Below are 19,989 nucleotides of genomic sequence, written 5' to 3' on the forward strand. Positions count from 1 at the left end.
TGCAGTGTCAGTTGTTACTTCTCCTTTTTCATTTCTAATTCTGCTGATTTGAGTCTTATCCCTTTTTTCCTTGCTGAGTCTAGCTAATAGTTTATCGATTTTGTTTATCTTATCAAAGAACCACCTTTTAGTTTTATTGATCTTTGCTATCATTTCCTTCATTTCTTTTTCATTTATTTCTGATCTGTTCTTTATGATTTCTTTCCTTCTGCTAACTTTGGAGTTTTTTGTTCTTCTTTCTCTAATTGCTTTAGGTGTAAGGTTAGGTTGTTTATTTGAGATGTTTGTCATTTCTTGAGGTAGGATTGTATTGCTATAAACTTCCTTCTTAGAACTGCTTTTGCTGTATCCCCTAGGTTTTGGGTCTTTGTGTTTTCATCGTCATTTGTCTCTAGGTAGTTTTTGATTTCCTCTTTGATTTCTTTAGTGATCTCTTGGTTATTTAGTAGGGTATTGTTTAGCCTCCATGTGTTTGTATTTTTTACAGATATTTTCCTATAATTGATATCTAGTCTCATAGTGGTGGGGTCAGAAAGGATACTTGATATGATTTCAATTTTCTTAAATTTATCAAGGCTTGATTTGTGACCCAAGATATGATCTATCCTGGAAAATGTTCCATGAGCACTTGAGAAGAAAGTGTATTCTGCTGTTTTTGGATGGAATGTCCTATAAATATTCATTAAATCCATCTTGTTTAATGTGTCATTTAAAGCTTATGTTTCCTTATTTATTTTCATTTTGGATGATCTGTCCATTGGTGAAAGTGTGGTGTTAAAGTCCCCTACAATTATTGTGTTACTGTCAATTTTCCCTTTTATGGCTGTTAGCACTTGCTTTAGGTATTGAGGTACTCCTATGTTGGGTGCATAAATATTTATAATTGTTATATGCTCTTCTTGGATTGATCCCTTGATCGTTATGTAGAGTTCTTCTTTGTCTCTTGTAATAGTCTTTATTTTAAAGTCAATTTTGTCTGTTATGATAATTGCTACTCCAGCTTTCTTTTGATTTCCATTTGCATGGAATATCTTTCTCCACCCTCACTTTCAGTCTGTATGTGTCCCTAGGTCTTCAGTGGTCTCTTGTAGACAGCGTATATACAGGACTTGCTTTTGTATCCATTCAGCCAATCTATGTCTTTTGGTTGAAGCATTTAATCCACTTACATTTAAGGTAATTATCGATATGTATGTTCCTATTACCATTTTCTTAATTGTTTTGGGTTTGTTATTGTAGGTCTTTTTCTTCTCAGGTGTTTCCTGCCTAGTAAAGTTCCCTTAGCATTTGTTGTAAAGCTGGTTTGGTGGTGCTGAATTCTCTTAGCCTTTGCTTTTCTGTAAAGGTTTTCATTTCTCTGTGGAATCTGAATGAGATCCTTGCTGGGTAGAGTAATCTTGGTTGTAGGTTTTTTCCCTATGATCACTTTAAATGTCCTGCCACTCCCTTCTGGCTTGCAGGGTTTCTGCTGAAAGATCAGCTGTTAACCTTATGTGGATACCCTTATATGTTATTTGTTGCTTTTCCCTTAGGTATATTTTTTTAAAACACATTTTACCTTTAATTCTAGGATCTCTGAATTTTTAGAATATGTTTTTGTTTAAGTCACTTGATCTTTGTAAGCCTTAATTTTTTCAGAAATAGAATTCATAATGGCTAATGTCTGTAAGAGCATTTTGTAATATATGTGATGTACTGGGACAGGATTCACACACCCGTCTGGGCACACACACATGCATGCACACACACACACACACACAATGCCTAAAGAAGGGCACAAGGGTCAAACTTGCCTGCATAATAAACATTCAGACAAGCATGTTTCTTTTTTAATGTGAATACTGTTCGTTAATTTTATTAGAAAAGGAGCCTTCCTGACTCTCCTGCTACAGCCTGCATTCCACCATAAGTGGTATCACAGGTTTGTGTGTGTGTGTGTGTGTGTGTGTGTGTGTACTGGAACGTAATTTGGACCTGGAGTCTGATTCAATCCAGTTTTTTAGTAATAGTCAATATTAGTGATGGTGATATTGTAATTAATAATGATACTGTGAGAAAAGAAATAATGATACTGTGTGATATTAGTGATTAATGGAGCACTTAATATACATGTCACTTTTCTAAGCAATATATAAATATATCAACTAATTTCATCTTTATAAGAACTTCAGGCAGGTATATCATCCTCTTTTAAGAAATACCTGCACTGATTCTAGGAGAAGCAGAAATAAGAGGTAGAACTGACATCTGAACTTGGGCTGAGTGACTCCCAAATTATCTGATCTGAGTCACTAGGGCCAAGCAGCTTCTAAAATGGGGACCAACACATCCAAGACCTATTTCCCTCTTCAGGGAAAGGAAGATTATAGCCTATTTTCATGGATTATTGTAAAGATTAATTTAGAGACTGTATCTGAGGAATATGCTTCATGTTTTCTCTGAAATTTGCCATTATGTCCATTTATATCAGGGATTCCAGTTTCCCAGGGAAAATGAGCAAATTTAAACTTTTATTCCTTCTTTTCCCAGATGAGGCAACTAAAATCCTCCAAAATGAATTGACTTACATTATACAGCGTGTTCACTTGGATTGATTGTAATTGATTTTTTAATATCTAAAATGCCTTGAGTTTTCTTTTAAATTAATTTAAAAATAATAGTTGTAAGTATTTATTTCGGTTACTTTTTTCAGAAGTTGAAATTTTTACTCTTCAGATCATGAGGTTTACCTGTGAACATATGAGTAATAATTTAAAGGCCAGATGAGTTTGAAAATAGTTACTCTGGCAGGTATTCAGTGACATTTTACTAGAAAAGTAATTTTAATATCTTGATATCTGCCATAGCTATAAAAATGGAAATACTAACATTCATGTATATTACCTTCACCTACTTTTCCTGTATTTCTATATAGCACAAAAAAGTCAAAGTTATGTAATTATTGAGTTAATATAATTTAAAATGCAAGCTATTTTTCCACATTGGTCATATTGGCTGAATAAGACATGAATATCCTTTTCATTCTGTGACGTATGGAATCAGGTTTATAGTATTCTGAGTCATTGCCCCAAATTTCTCTTTTACAATGTTTCCTCAATTCCTAGCTGCATTCTTTTTACCTTTTAACATCTCTGAAGTTGCTACACATACAGATGTGTGAACACATTAGTTGAAAACTTCTAGTAAGACCAAGAAATGGCCACGTCAGAGTCTTTTTGACTTAATGAAATACAGTTACATAAGTAAGGTAAATGTGTATTTTTTAAAAGCAATAAAATTTCTGAAACATGTTAGACACAGTTTTTTCATATCTCATGTAGAAGAATATTCCTATGATAGTTTAAGTGTTATAGAAATCAACTCAATATAAGAGACCATGCTTATGAAGCTCTTTAAATTTGCAAATACATTAATAAGTATTGCTTAATTTCATCATCTTCACAGCTCTGTAAGGAAAGAGAGAAATTGTGTGTTATCCATCTGTACAGTAAGGAATTGAATCTCAAGCATTCAATGCTTTGGTAGTTACCTTGCTAGTAAGAGATGAAGCCAGAAATCCTAATTTCTATCTTATGGACATGCCTCAGTGTCAATTCAAAGAAGAAGTGTTTCCGTTATAGACTTTGAGGCCTGGAAATTGTCTGCTGTGACCATTTGAATGAAGAATTAGTGCTGTCATAGAGTGTAATCTTTGTCACTGCAGCATCCCTGCCACCCACTGGTCAGCACTGATCCAGGTGTGGCCCTGTCAGAGTAGAACTGATGTGTGCCAGCCTGTGTAACTCCAGATTTTCATCAGGACAGCGACCTGCTGGACCGGCGGAAACACTGCTTCACCGTGCAGTCGGAGTCTGGGGAGGACCTCTACTTCTCCGTGGAATTAGACTCTGACCTCGCCCAGTGGGAAAGAGCCTTCCAAACGGCAACCTTTCTGGAAGTGGAACGGATACAGGTGAGAGTCTGTGGAATTGCAGGACCTGTGACCCCCAAAGATGCATGACCACTCCCCTAGAATTCTAATATAAATTCAAAGGAGCATAAAAATGCAGTTCTGTGAGTCCTGACCTTCTCAAATGTTCAATAATTAGCCATTGTTATTAAATGAAGTGCAACACGGCTCTGAAAAACGTTTTAATTTTCCTACAATTTGATCTTTCTAGGCTATTTCCTACCACTCATCAAAAACATATTTCTAACTTTAATTAGAATCTGCTCTACCTTAAATCTAAAGTAGAAAATGCTCTTATTTTAATCAATCGTTTACAAAGCCATTTCCTGGTCTCCAATCACAGCCACCTAATTTCCAGCCTGAATGACTTCATTCACTCACAAGGCTCTTTCTTGCTAGAAAGCCTTCTCTTCATCTCTACCCTTCAAAACGACAGGGAACTTGAAGCTTTTCTCAGAGGTCCCATCATCCAGGACAATTTTGCTAATCCCCAGTCAGCCCTGCCCTTTGCCCCCATTGCCCCTTCCACGTGAGTCCTGTTCAAACTCGCCCCTGCCGAACAGTCTCTTAATCCGTTTCCTTAGGTCTCCCCACGCTGCGCTTGTGTTGGAGTGATGAGTGCTGGTCATCCCCGCACTGAGTTGTGGGTTTCCAGGGATTATTTTATTCCTCTACCGACTGAAGTGTAGTGCATTTTGTACATCATGAGTAATCGGCAGAAGTTTGCTAAACTTTATCTCTTAACTGTGAAGTTATATCTAGACCAAATGTCATAAACCTGTAGCCTGTACAATTCACAGGACCGTGGACGGGAACAGGCTCTGCAGCTGACCCCTAACTGACCCTTAACAGAGACCAAGGGCAAAACTGAACAGTTGTGATGCACTTGAGTCATAGAGCCGGGACCTAAATAGACACACGGACACAATTTTGAAAACAAATGTATGATGATGACAGTACAGCATTATTATCCCGGGATTCCTGCCTGCAACAGGGGACTTGGATGCATAGTTGTTCAATTATGTTGAACTGATATGTGACATGTATTAATTTCTTTCTTCTGACTACAAATCTCTATATTCAACCCATCAGGTCACATCAGTATGACATAACAATCAGGGGAAGGGAACAGGAGAAGGCTTGTTTTCACTTTTTTCATTGCTTAATTGACATTTTCTCATATTCTGCTGATCTGCATTACCTAAAAATGTTAAAGTAACTGAGAAATGTTGTTTCAATAATTTAGCTGTATAGAACCTCAATTCAGTAAATAGATATTTTAATATCAAAGTAGAAAGATGAAAAATACCTTAACTATTATTTTATTCCAAGTATCAACACTTAAGACCATTTTAAAGCATTGTATAAAGTTGTACAGGAGTTGACATTTTTGTTATTTATTTTGATAGTTTTGGGTTTTCCTAATTATCATTTCCCTAGAATATCACACTTCACTCGGAAACAAATACATGGTGATTTCTACCTGCTGGTTTCAATTTAAAATTTCATTTTAAGTCTCCTGATGTTTAGAAGTGAGATAGAGATAAAATTATATTGTTTCACTGTATTTTACTATTTTTAAAAATCTGGACCTCACATTCTCTAAACTGATGTCCTGAGCAATGCATTTCTTTGTACTAGCACCTTACGTATTCACAATACAAATTTGAGATGCATATGGTAAGTGAAAAGAAAAATATTTAATGTCTTTTTAGCTTTTGGTTGTTTTATAGATTTTATAATTTCCCCTTGTTTACTCTACCAGAAATCAGTAATCAACGACTGAACACTGTGGTTCTGTTATTTTCAAAATTCAAAGATGTGAATATATTTACGTGAAGAAGTTTGTGGTTTACTTCTGTGTTCCTAATATTTCCACTTCCACTAAAGTTGGTAAAAAAAATAGAGGACATACTCCTGTTGTGAAACAGGCATAAAAGTAGGAAATTAATAAACTAATACAATAAAAATTAATAAATTAATCTATTTTTATTTTGAAATTAGTTTTCATTAACAGGACTGCACCCTAACATTTTCTAGCTTCTAATCTATTCCTTTATCTATTTAAATATTTTCTGATCTCTAATGTACTTAATATTGATATAAATATATATTTATTTAAAGGATAATTCACGGAAAGCAGGTATTTCTAAACATCCTACATTGTCATTTCAATTTACACCTTAAAATCTAGCCATACTTCCCAGGGTGACAGTAGAAAATGTAATGAACATTGAAACAGAAATATGACAATTTGCATGAATTACATCTTACATTCGCCTAGTATTCAAAGTACCAGAGTTAAGCCTAATTAATTTACTGTATTTTTAGTACCTTTATTTGTCCAATTTCTGAACAATTTTCCCAGAGTAAGTGAATAATACTGGTAAGGGACATATAATTGTTTTTTACACTAATTGAATATGAATTAATACAACCCTTTTAAAATAAGACTTTCTGTGAAGAAGTGTGTCCCATTCAAAACTTGATTTCTTTTAATGTTATTATTTCAGACTCTTTCATTGTGCTTTATCCAGCTATAGACAGTTAGCTGTCATCCAAAAGGGCATGTAAAAAATCATTTTACGTGTGATGTATCTTCAAATATTGTGTAATAATATATAAAATTGTGCAAAATAATATATAATAATTATATATAATTGTGCAAAAATCTTTCAAAGTGTTTCTAGCTTGAAATTCCCTAAAAAGGATAATTTTTTCTAACTGTAATTCAATTTTATTATAAAATAAATATAGAAATTAAACAATAAACATTTCAATGTTAAAACATACAAATATACTCATTACATATGTTTATTAAGACTATAAATCATAGAATAAAACTTCAGTGGATCTCAAGTTATATCATATCTGTTTCGATTTAATGATTATTGAAACAATGTAATTTAATTCATAATTCTGTTCTTAATGAGATAAATTGTAGTGTTCCATACTGAAGGTGTTTCCACCTGACATGTATTTTTTAAGTAATGTCACTTGACAGTAGCAAGCAGTTATGTCTAAATTGGAGAAAATGAGATGGCCTTGGATTTCCTTAAGTTGATAGTAGTTTTAATAAAGTGGTAATGGGTGGGTACAAGGGTACAAGCGTGGAAGGTAAGGGGTTCATGTGTTAAATAAAATTACACCCACAAATAAACTTACAAGGCCCAGTAAGTTTGCTTTCTAATCTGCTTTTTTGAAAAACTTAACTCCAAATGAATAATCTGGCCTGGTTATAACTTTCCAATGCAGATTGGGCTTAAACACATGAATATAGCTTTTTGGTGGAGTCAACGTGATGCATTTAGCCATCGTTAGTCAGAATGAGATTCACTTAATGTACATTTATACACAGTATTGTAAACACAAATACGGCGTAAGGATTGGTATCGAACATTTGCTTGAGATAGGTTTCTCTCTTTCTCCCTCTCCCTCCCTCTCTCTCCCCTTTGTGAATTACAAATGTTTTCCTTGGGACTTCCCTGGCGGTCCAGTGGTCAAGACTTCACCGTCCAATGCAGGGGGTGTGGGTTCGATCTCTTGTTGGGGAGCTAAGATCCCACATGCCTCTTGGCCAAAACAACAGAACATAAAACAGAAGCAATATTGTAACAAATTCAATAAAGACTTTAAAAATGGTCCACATCAAAAGAGTCTTTAAAAAAAAGGTGTTTTTCTTGATTTGAATATCCCACTCCAGTTTGCAATTAAGTGCAAATAAAACTGGCCTATGGACAGAAAAATGCATTGTTTCATATAAGCCCCAAGTGTGTATTTCTCATCTGTTATTCTTGTATTCCAGCATCTATATTTTACTAGTTTTCCCAAACTATTTATATAAGTAAAAGTGTAATTTAATCTGATCTCAGTGTGAGCGATCATTAATTATTGATTTCGAAGAATCAATAGGCTTACACAAATAATAGGAAGGGTAAATGTCTTTAGGACATAACTTGCACCACACTGATGAACATGTAGAGACTCTTAAGGTCAAGACGTTTCTTCTATTTCTTGCTCTGATTATTAAATCTGTTTGTGTGCCTGAGAGCTCTCTTTTTAAGAATATCAATGAAATTGATATGCCAAGAATTTAAGTCATACCTTAATCTTTAATAATTCACTTTTAGCTTAATAAAAATGCAGTGATATTTAGCTACAGAATATGACAACTTAACATAATCTTGCCTACACCTAAAAATGTGTATACAGTTTTATTGCCAGGATAAGGAAGGGCATCAGTGTGACACAAGGTAAAGACAAGGTCACCAGGGCAGGATTGGAAACTCAGCCCTGTATCCCCCGGGCAGGTCAACAACCACTCAGCCTGTGTTTTGTTGACGTTAGGATGTTGACAACACCAGGTTCCTTATACAGTTATTGCTGAAATAAAGTTAGCTGTTGTATGAGGAACTTATCACAGCGGTTGTGACACAGTCTGATATATGTGGACTATTAACCCTGACATTGGGTCAGTCACATGAAAGTAACAGTGTTTTGTTCTGCCCAGTGCAAGACCTATGCGTGTGTGCTGGAAAGTCACCTGATGGGGCTCACGATCGACTTCAGCATGGGCTTCATCTGCTTTGACGCTGCGACCAAGGTACTGTGTGTGGTCAGCTCGAGGGTGTGCGGCCTGGGTCCTAATGAAGGACGACTGGAATTGCTTCCAGCTCCTGTCAGCACTCTGACTGGTTATCAGGTGTTGGATTTAAGGTTTTTATTAACAGGAGATAAATTATGCCTTAATATGTTTATAGAAAAACAAGAGATTGAATTTTCATAAAACAAATGTGTTGCCAGAAAACATTATAAAAAGTGTATATATATGTACGATATAGACATATATGTCTATATATTATATATATATATATATTCTCTCTTACTAAAAGTATGGCCTCATAATGAAGGGAAATTTTCTTCTCTCAAAACAACTTTTTAGAAGTGTTCCTTTATTATTTTTCTGTGTCAACATCTCCAATATCAAAATGAGGAAGTGTATTTTTTAGTTGTGTAGGTAATATGTTAGAATTATAGGATGGGGGAATTTCAGGGCTTGGAGGCCCCAAGCCAGGGAGGGTCACCTTGTGAACATTGACTGTACTGTCTGATTGGGCACCTTAATCTTCATAATCCATTCACATCTTTAAGTGGACGTTAATTTTTACAGTGTTTCAAGGTAAAATTTGAAAGGAAATTAATATGGCGTATATTCACACTTTTCGTTTTTGAGAGTCTCTTCTGTGGCTTGGATAAGTTGAAGGACACGAATTTTGAGGATCTCCGATCTACTGTTTTTGCCAAGGACATATGACCTTCATGTACACACACAGTTCACAATATGTTTAATTTGACTTTTTCTAAAATGCATTTATATAGTTACAACATAATCATAATACAAATTCCATGGGTTAAACTTCTAAAAATAGAATTAGACCTTCCTTTTTGATTTTTTTATTCAATAATATTTCAACTCTTTCCTATCAAAGGTAGTTGTTAAAAATCCAGAAGGAAAATTCGAGAATTTAAGAATGAACATTTCCTTGACGCATCTCCTACAAAAGTAGCTCTCAGCACACGTGTCTTTCCCTCCAGTCCTCCTGGGTCTCTGCTTCGTAGAGGTCCCTGTTCTCACGGCGCCTGGTAGAGGGGATGGACACAAAAGGGCTCATCTGAGGTTTGCTGGTTCTTAGCAAAGGGAGTTGTTCGGGGTGGAAGCGTGTAACGAGGGGAAGAGCGCCGGGCGGTACTCAGAGGAAGCTGCCTTCTCCTCGGAATCCGCAGTCACGGTCCGCTGACCAGGCAGGGGGTGACAGCGCTGGCAGGACCCGCGGGGCCACGTTCAGAGTGAAGCAGGCAGCACCGGATAGCAGGGGCCTTGGCCTTCGTGGCCGATGCGGCCCCCGCGCTGCTGGGTGGCACAGTGACAGCGCCTCCCTGCCTTAGAGCAGTAAGTGCTTACTCCTCCCATGGCTGGTTCCCTCAACCATCCCCCACCTGGCTCTGCTCCCCTTACCCCTGATTCCTGTGGAGCCAGGAGGCCAGCCCAGAACGTCCTTTTCTTGCCGGTGACACAGGCAGGACAGAGTAAGCCTTACCTGCAGTCCTTCTTCATGTGCCCCTGCTGCTAGGACACCTACAGGCTCCCACTGGTCACAGCAGGTCACATGGCTGAGGCCACACCAAGTCAGAGGGCAGAGCGCCCGGCCCACGGTGGCAGAGCACAGATCTGGGGTGATGAACCCAGGGCTGACACGCCACAGTGCCGAGGGCCACCAAAGCCGCCAGGACCTGATGGCAGAAGCATGATGCCGTCTGTGATGGCCTTGGCGCCTTGGGGAGGATGCTTCGGAGGGGAGAAGAGTGGAGGGGGGGCGGGGAGGTTATTGGCGTGTGGCTTAGACCTGGGAGCTTGCAGAGCTGTAGGGACCTGAGTAACAAGGAGGACGAGGTGCCCTTAGCAGGGCTTGGAGAGAATGGTGGAGCCTCTGACCCGGGCAGCTCTGGGGAATTATTCTCCTGAAAGTAGCCACAGAGGCGTCATCGGGTAGCTACTCTGTTTAAGGACCGGGCCCACTTTTCTAATACTGTGTGTTTCACAGTAGTTTAGTGACTTTTCTAAGTTTCTTGGAAAACCCATTCCAGTGGCGTGTGCTCTAGCACAAGACCCAGATATTATAAACAGACAACGTATGTCACGGCCTTCAATGCCCGGGTGCATTTCTGGCAGCTGGTCTCCGCACCGTGCAGCCTCAGGACGGCCACTCCCCCGGGACACTTCTTGGTCTGGAACACAAACAAATTTCTGGCAGGCAGGTGTCAGCAGGTAACCGAGATAGAAAATTATTCCACGTTCACTGGGTGAACAGAATTTAGGCTCCACTGGGACCCCCGACATGGGACCCGTCCTCTGCAGACCACTCAGGCCCTGGACACACAGGGGCCCTCACCCACCTTGAGTGACTCAGACTCTCCTCTTCGACCGCTTTTTAACCAAATCAGGATGATTTGACACAGAAAGACCATGCATCCCAAGGTAATTTGTTATATGTTGCTAATTTAATGAACATAATAGTTTTCAAGTGATGCCTTTTACATGTGAGTCAATTTCTAGAAAAATAGATTTCTTTGAATTGGGGAGTTTTTTCTTATACTTAGGGGGAAAAGGAAAATGATTGACTCACAGTAATAAAGTTCATAATTAAATGTTAGAAATCAAATAGTCAAAGTGAAGCATTGGCACTGCCTCAAAAATGAAATGTGCAGGAATTTATGTGTTAATTTAGCAGTTATTTCATAAACTGCTTGATCTCTAGTGGAGCAGCCTTCAGACAACCTGGAGGAGAATAAAGCAGTGCTGGCTTATTATGCTGTACAGGTATATTGACTGAGATGTAGCTATCCCAGTAAACTCATCTCCTTTTCTCTCTAGAGCTGTGACTCTCCACTGAGCTGGCAAAGATGTGTGCATATGTTAAAAAGAAATCGCCAGAAAAGAGCTGATTTCTATAGAGAATCGATACTATGAGTTATCAGTGTGGCTGAATTTTATCACGTTGCCAGAAAGAAGCAACAACAAAACAAAAACAAAACCCTAAGGATCTAAGAAATTTATACGAGAAAAACCCAAATTTTCTGCCCGTCTTCATTACACAGACAGCATGTAAAGTTTCTCAAAATCAAATTAGTATGTTACGAACAACAAAGAGCACACCACACCCAGCAGCGTGTGGAGACATGTTAGTACCTCTTTTTCCACATGTATTTTGGTTATTCTATATCTTTACATAGATATGATTACAAGAAGTACTCTGTACAACCAACCCACCAGGTCGATGGGTTTAAGCTATTACAAAATAACACACAAGGTCTGCATTTTAGAAACACTTTTCTTCTGTTTTCTTTTTCTTTCCTGTTTGAGAGATTCCAAATAAATTGTCAAAGTGAACATCTGTATACCCCTCTGTGAATGTTCCATATATTTGATGAAAATATTTATACATATAGACATATCATATAGGGATAGTGTAGAGTCCATTTGGGGGGAATAAATTTAAATGAAATACGTTTGATCAGGATGAAATATGTTTGATCAGGAAGTTTCATCCAGTCTTTAGGCCCCTGGCCTGAGGGTGGTAAGTTTTGGTTCTGTTAACTGGAGCTCAGACATACGCCAGGATCCCTCAGGCTGCGTCCTGAACACGTCTCAGCACACGGAGCTGGTCGTCTTCCTGATTCTGACTTCTCTGCGTTCCTCTCTCCATTATCAGAAGGAATCTGAATTGTGTTCTATACCCGGGCCTCTTCCTCAACAGCTGCCCTTGAGTAAATCTGGAAGGTTCACTCTAACCGAAGTAGGGCAACCCCTTCTCATCTGGTTACGGCAGCATCGGCCAAACCTGCTTCTCGATGTAAATATTTATTGCACACACTCCTATGTATCGTCTATGTGCAGACACGAGGAGCACAGAAAAGGGTACACTCCCTTCCCTCAAGATGTCCACAGTCTAGTGAAAGAGACACATCTGGAACTGGGGGCTTTCAGGAAGTCTGGGAGAAGCCAAAGCGTTACGAAGACATAGATACCTGCCCTTCTGCCCCTGTTCCCAGCCACTGCCAGATTAATGATGCTTCTAAAATGTAAATTTGGCCATGTCATCAGTCTCCCCTGTTACATTACTTTAGTGGCTTCCTACTGCCTTTGTGACATCTGTCAACACAGGATAGAAGCCCCTCAGGGTTCTGGTCTCTGTCTGCATTTGGCATCATCTCCTGTGTCTCCCAGCTTTTGAGGATCCAGCCGTACCCCATGCTTTTCCACATGACACTTGCACAGCTTGCATTCACCTTGAGAGCAGATCTGCCTCCAGAAAGCCTTCCCTCGCAGACTCAGGGGAGGCCTAGACACCCCCTGGCACAGCACTGGTCATCACGCGTCACAGCTGAGATTGCTGGAGACGTTGCCCTGATCCAGACTCGAGCACCGTCAAGGGCACAGAATCAGTTTAAGGATTAGTGAGGCATGTGCTGATGAGTATGATGTTGCCAAGGAAACACGCGAGAGCCGTGAGCTTTCATCTAATTCTGTTTTCTTTTCATATTGCTATTTTTCTCCCTTTATTCATCATTTCCATTCACATTTATAAGATTTACAAAATTACTGTACAGTTGATGTACTAGTTTTAGTAAAAATGTAATTTATAAAGTTCAAAAACATAATCAATTAGGATACATTTGACATGAATGAAGAACAAATGAGAAGGATAAAGATGTGTAAAGAAAAATATTCTTAAAGAAAAGGTTTGTCATGGTTTTCTACTAAATATGACTCCTAACCCACCCACAGAAAAAAAGGAAGGAAGAGGACGCGCTTACGGGACACTGGCATTCTAACATGTGTTGTTAATTCATTTCAGTGGGGAGGGGAGGGTGGAAGGCAGCAGAGGGAGTGTGTACCTGGGCTGCTTGCAAAGTCGAAGGGGGAGGCAAGGCAGAAAGAGGGCTTTGAGGGAAGATTTGATTTTCAGGTTAACCAAGAGACCCATGAAGACACTCTGCAGCAGAAAAAGAAAGAGCATGTTTGTGGTTATTGCTGGGCAAACATTAGTTAACTGTCAAATACCAGGTGATTGGTGTTACAGGGAGATAAAAAAAGATTCTGCCTCCAAAGCAATTGTGTTGTAATTTTTAACGTGTTCTGTGTAATAAGTTGTAATCCATATAGATTGTGCTTTCTGGTATGTTTGCCCCCTATGTTGCAAAGTAGCCTTAGATTCCTCAGAAGATAGATGATACAGAGCTTAAATTACCTTCATATGTAGACGTTATTTCATTTTTTGGAAGAGGAATTTTTCTGTGAGGCGAGAGAAATTAGGCTCTGCCCACAGTGAACCGATAAAGAGATGGATAAATGTATTAGAGGTTTTTTGGGTTTATTATTATTCTACTCTAGAGTTTTTCGTGTTTTATTTTATTTTATTTTTGGCTGTGTTGGGTCTTCGTGGCTGCGCGCGGGCTTTCCCTAGTTGCGGCGAGCGGGGGCTACTCTTCGTTGCGGTGCGCGGGCTTCTCATTGCGGTGGCTTCTCTTGTTGCGGAGCACGGGCTCTAGGCACACGGGCTCAGTTGTTGTGGCTCGCGGGCTCTAGAGCGCAGGCTCAGTAGTTGTAGCGCACGGGCTTAGTTGCTCCGCGGCACGTGGAATCTTCCCGGACCAGGGCTCAAACCCATGTCCCCTGCATTGGCAGGCGGATTCTTAACCACTGCGCCACCAGGGAAGCCCTAGAGATTGGTTTGCCTATTTCTGTTCGGCATGTAAGGTTTTCATCTCATTTGCTCAGCTTCACTTTCCATTTATAGGCATACAATTGATGAATTATATTTTTGAATAGTCTGCAACTAAGCAACACTTGATATCATACAAACGCTTGATTCATTTGCTGGCCTGAGTCCCTCAGTTGCAGCCCACTGTGCCACCCGTCTCTGGGGGATTACAGCCGGCTCGGAAGGTCTCTGTGGCAGATGTCGAGAATATGGAGGGAGGGGAGCTATTCCTTTTCCCTTCCCACTGAAGTGCTGTAGATCACTGGCATTTCTAAACTTTAATCCAATTCTAACCATGAATCTTAAACAGATGGATAGCTTATGGGGCACTTTTTACTTGGAGAGAGAGAGTGAAAGAAGCTTATAATAGCAACAGCATTGTAAAGAAGAAGCAATGATGACTCAGAACAGACTATGCTCGAGAAGACCAGCAAATTACTTTCCTGAGTTTCGTGTCTTGTACCAAATGGGGCTCTGAGTCTGTCCTCTATTCTAAGGATCTTTCAGGCTATTTGCAATGGAAGTTCAATTATAATCATGCTCAATCAATGGGTCTTTGATGTTTGGTTAGGCAAATAATTGTAGAAAACCAAAGAAGCAGGTTGGGCTAAAAGAAAAGTAGGAACCATGGAGCATGGCCGACTTGGGTTTGATTCCCGCTTAACAGTTGTGAAATACTATGAATGTACGTGATGTTTCCCTAATTGCATCCTCTGGAAAATGGCAGTACCCTAGCTATTGCAGGGATTAGTGGGAGGATGTGAAAGGGTCTAGACCAGCGTTACACTCACTGTAAGAAAGATGCCATTCCACTGAAGGACAGCAGTGGACACATGGAACGCTTCACAGGCCCTGAGTGCAGTCCATGTGGTCGCCCATCAATGACTCAAGGTCAGGAATGAGGGATGGATTCCATGCTATGTGCCTCATGATTTTCACATGAACATTCTGCTTGATAACATTTGAGCATTTCATCTTCAATCATAAGCGGATTAATCACTGTGTGTAAGCATAGTTTATAAAGATTTCTCACTGGTTTAAGGATGACCTTAAATTATAAAACCCAGTTGGCATTGAATCCAAAGGTGTCAGCATTATCTGTTTGCCTGCATTATTTTCTTTTATTTTTTCCAAAATTGTTAGAGCCTGCAGTAATTTAAAGAAAGCATATGTATTGTGAAGAGTAGTTCAGAGGCAAATGATCCTTTTGCAGAATTTTCTTTTGTAGTCTTTAATTGTGAGAGCGCTTTGGGTGATAACCTTTTACTGTATATTTTCCTATTATCCACCATGTTTCTTAGCCATCTTCAGTGACTTTTTTACAACTATTGAAAATGCTGGGACTTATTGTGTTCTCCACACGTACGGCATCTTTGCTTTGCATGTTTTAGTCACTTAAAAATATTTAAAGACATCTTCAAAATGCCAGGTACATTTTAAATTTATCATTTCATATAGTCATTCAGGCAGGATGTTGAGTTGAACACTGTTTCTGACTGTTAAAAATAAACAAAAAAAAGTTTTAATAAATACCATTAGTAAGGTATTGTGGCTCCATTATTACTAAAATCCATTAAATAGTTTATTTTATAGGGAAAATTTTTTTATAATTTCTTGAAATCTATTCCATGGGAAAAGCTAGCTGAACAAAGTTAAATGAGTTTCTTTTTCTGAGGAAATGGGAATGTGGCCTGTGACCATTTATTCTGAAGACTTTGGGTAGAATTCTAGATTTCAGAAATACTCAGAAATGTTTTCGTACATTTGCTATCAGTTTTTTTATTTGTTTGTTTTCTTTCTTTCCCTCCTTTTGGACTTGCTCTCCATCAAGTTCAACAAACTAAGATTACCACTGGTTGCAGGAATTTTCCAATCCAAAACCAAGGCCCCTTGGTTAAAGTTATGTAGAGAGGGCAGAGACCCCTGGGCTTGCAAAGTTCAGGAGATATTACGGACTGTTTGCATAGTCATATCAAATATCCCTTCTGTTGGAAATTTCATAGCACTTTATAAGTTCTCACGTTAGTGTATGTTTTCTGACATATTCACCCAAATCAATGCAAGTACACTTTAGCTGCATACGTTTCTTAATTTAGGAAAATACTGATATTACCATAGCACTGTGCTCTACCAACAGTACAAATTCACATTATTGTTGCAATAACAAATAACATATCCAATGCTGAAGTTTTTAACTGAATTTATGGTAGCATTCAGAGTAATAGATATTTCAATTTTGACATAATGAAATTTCTGAAGTTTTACTTTGATTCCAAAAATTGAATGGAAAAGAAGTTAAAGTTAACTGATTTTCTAATTGAAAGATTGATAGACAAATGACATCATTTAATCGTGAAGTTCTTCTGCTAATAGAGACAAATCAATATCAATAGCTTCATTTTGATACATGAACAAGAAAACTTGAAGTCCTAAATTTGATTTAGAAGGGAGTCATCTGATCTACATAAAAATTTATGCTTAAAGGATATTTTAAATGTGCTTATCTAAATATATTACAACAACGTTATGGCAACAGAAACAGAATGGTCTAAGAACAGTGGTGTCCACTTATCTTTTTCAGCGTTGACATTCTTAACATAGTTGCCATAATGTTTATCAGAATCTTAAAAACAAAATACAGGTATAAAGACTAGGATTTCCAAAGGTTCTTGAATTAAGCCAATTTTTATACCTGTGTAACTTTTACTGATTATATTTTCAGATTCAGATTCCTCCAAATTGGTCTTAATGATTTCATGGCATGTTAAGTCACACAGTTTACCTAGAAGGTTCTAAGTCTTACTAGTTTACTGAGTTACCTCTTAACTGACCAATCTTCCAGCCCATCATTAGATTCATTAACTACTTTATTCATTTTTGGCGCGATCTACTCACAGCCGAGGATCCATGCTCCATATTCCGAAAAGTCTCCAGGCTTCCCTCCCGTATCTGCCTCATCCGCATTCTTAATGTTGTTACTCTTTAAAATAATGAGCTTTAACAGCTGTTAAAGTCTGGCCTTTGGAAAGGTCAGCTAGTTGAAATAGCAAATTCCTGGTTTACTTTTATGACTACATATGAAATATTATTTCAAGTTATAATTATAATTTGAGAATTTGCACCCTTTACTTTTACAGTTAAGCCAAGCTAGACATAGCTTCTTGTGCAAAACCACATGGTAGGTTAATGTCAGGACCTGAGCCGTGTATGATAATGTTTCTGGCAGACGTTCCCCTGCAGCCTTCTACAAGCTCCTTTGTTTTAACACACTTATCTGCTTTCCTGTTCTTATGTCCCCCTTAAAGTCATATTATTGCATTTTCCATGTAAATACATGACTCTTATGAGCATTATTTTAATGCAAATTGTTCAGAGTTTTCATTTTTTTATATTTATTAATAATAAGATGTTTAACACTTTCCTTTATTTTTCATATATTGTATTTCCTTACAGTTAATTTTTTAAAAGGGAATGTCTGGATCACATAACATCCACATTTTTAAGGCTTTAATATATATTATAATTATTGCCCTAAAGAATTTCACAAAGTTGCCAGGAATTTTATACAAATATTTCAAGGTAAACTTGCTAGCTTTAGTTATTTTAATTTTCAGTGATCTTTGCTAATGTAACGTTTGGAAAAAGCGAAGTCATTGTAATATTATCACACTCTTCTTTTTTTCTAGTGAGATTGAACATGCTCTCGTATTTATTAGAAATAGTAATGGTTTTTCCATTTTCTTCAATGACTTTTCTCTGTAGTACTGTCTTTTTATTTATTAGGTTGTTAGGATTTTCCTGATACTTTACCGTATTTCCTGCTATATTGCCACTGTTTGCTGTTGTTTTTCTTTCACCCTAACCCTAATTGTACATATGAATGTATAATTTCTTATTAAATCTAGAACTAAATCTAGAACTAAATCTAGAACTCCCTCTTATATATAATTTCTTATTAAATCTAGAACTAAATCTAGAACTCCCTCTTTACAAAAGTTACTAAATACTCACTTACCTACTACCGTGTAGTTCTGGATTGTTTAAATTATTTCACTTTTTAAAACATAAAGGATTTTATTTAGAGGAAGTTGTGAGATGAAGGATATAACTCTTCTATTTTTCTTCCAGAAAGTTAATTGCCCCAGATAATTTTATTGTTAAAAGATGCTTAAGGCGAACATTTAAGAGGATTTGTAATGACTGGATGTTGCTTCTGTATAGATTGTGTAGCCTCATAGTAAGAACAAAAGCAAAGACATCTACTTTATACAGAGACTAATATCTTCAGAAAACTGACGGTGTCTTTTTATCTTAATATATAATCAAATGCTTAATATATAAGAGCATAAATGTTTGGTGAATAAATAAATGAGCAGTATTCTGTATAACTTCATTATGCCTCATTATTACATGTTACTGAGAATTTCCTCGTCCTTATTTTTAAGGACTTTACGATGTTGCTATTTTATTATACTTTTAAAAGTGTAAACTTTTTAAAATAGCATGTAGATTTCATACTGTCCAAACCTGCTGCTGCCACATTGGAAGATGGCTTTTAGCCACATGGTCTTCCAGACCGAGGCCCCGCGGATGGATGGGGCTGGTCCCATGAGATGTTCGTGCTGGCTTGTCTCATGAGGGCACCATGGAAGTTTCCGTTGTGATCGGTTACTCAGGCTGACCTTTCATCTTGACAAAGACACGGGTTATTAGTTTGAGCTTCAAGAGAAAGTTCTACAGAATTATCAGTTGAAAATCACCTTATCACTTCTATGGATGACAAAAAAGAAATGGAAAGTAGGTGTTTTTGCTGATTCACTGGCATGGACTTAGGCTTTAAGTGAGTTTGTTTCTATTTCATGATAATGTAAAACCAGATATGCAAACTGATTTATTCATATATATGTTTAAAATGACAACTTCATGGGAACCAAAGTTATTTCAGGAAATTAAAGGATATATTGAATACTAAGCCTTTGATAAGTATATTTTCATTTACTTTTTAATACTGGGATATAGGACTAAATCAATATGATTACCTTTAACCGGTTAAAGAACAATTTCTTGGTTTAAATATAGCTGAGTTGCATTGACTCGCCTATGTTTTTTTTCCCTTTAGGCAGTACTTTGGAGGTACAAGTTTTCTCAGCTTAAAGGCTCTTCGGATGACGGCAAGAGCAAAATCAAATTTTTGTTTCAGAATCCAGACACTAAACAGATTGAAGCAAAGGTAAACTGAAACTCATCACAAAGATCACCTCTAGCTACCTTAATGCCATTAAGAAAGAAAGGGGAGAGACTTTAGGAAACCCAAAAGTGCGAAAACACACGTCCTCTGTTTTTACCTTGGAATATACTGCATGGCCAAAAGAATAAATTCACTTAAAGATTTTAATGGCAAGTTTTCACCGAAACGTATACCTTAAAATAAATTACACACAACAAGTTGCCTTTCTTAGTTTTAATTCCCTACGAACTGTATTTGTGTCACACTAAAATAATATTCCGGGAACTAAAACAGTCACCTTCTTGATGGTTTCACATTCTAAAGAATAATTTAAAATATTCTGACTCTAGTTTATCATTTTTGATTCCCTCTTCCGATATGAACACAAATCCCCAAAGAAAAATATTTTTTTAATCAATTTATGTTTTCCCCATGTTATTCTATGTTAAATAAAATTAATAAATGAATGATTTTTTTGCTTTGCTCCATGC

At 37.6% G+C, this 19,989-nt stretch overlaps 1 protein-coding gene across 2 annotated transcripts in view; it reads left to right on the top strand.

The window, feature by feature from the left end:
• SNTG1 (syntrophin gamma 1) overlaps window positions 1-19,989 on the top strand; it is a gene marked incomplete at both ends in the record, with an annotated part of 204,184 nt that overhangs the window by 166,721 nt on the left and 17,474 nt on the right. The window contains 3 exons of one of the 2 annotated variants that reach the window (XM_082858570.1): window positions 3,800-3,952; window positions 8,460-8,552; window positions 19,391-19,501. In XM_082858570.1, coding sequence (XP_082714696.1) covers window positions 3,800-3,952; window positions 8,460-8,552; window positions 19,391-19,501 — 357 coding nt within the window. The remainder of the gene's footprint in view (window positions 1-3,799; window positions 3,953-8,459; window positions 8,553-19,390; window positions 19,502-19,989) is intronic. The other variant, XM_082858571.1, reaches the window with a different exon arrangement.

The sequence above is a fragment of the Leucopleurus acutus genome, assembly GCF_964270905.1.
Source record: "Leucopleurus acutus genome assembly, chromosome: 17".
NCBI classification, from domain to species: domain Eukaryota; kingdom Metazoa; phylum Chordata; class Mammalia; order Artiodactyla; family Delphinidae; genus Leucopleurus; species Leucopleurus acutus.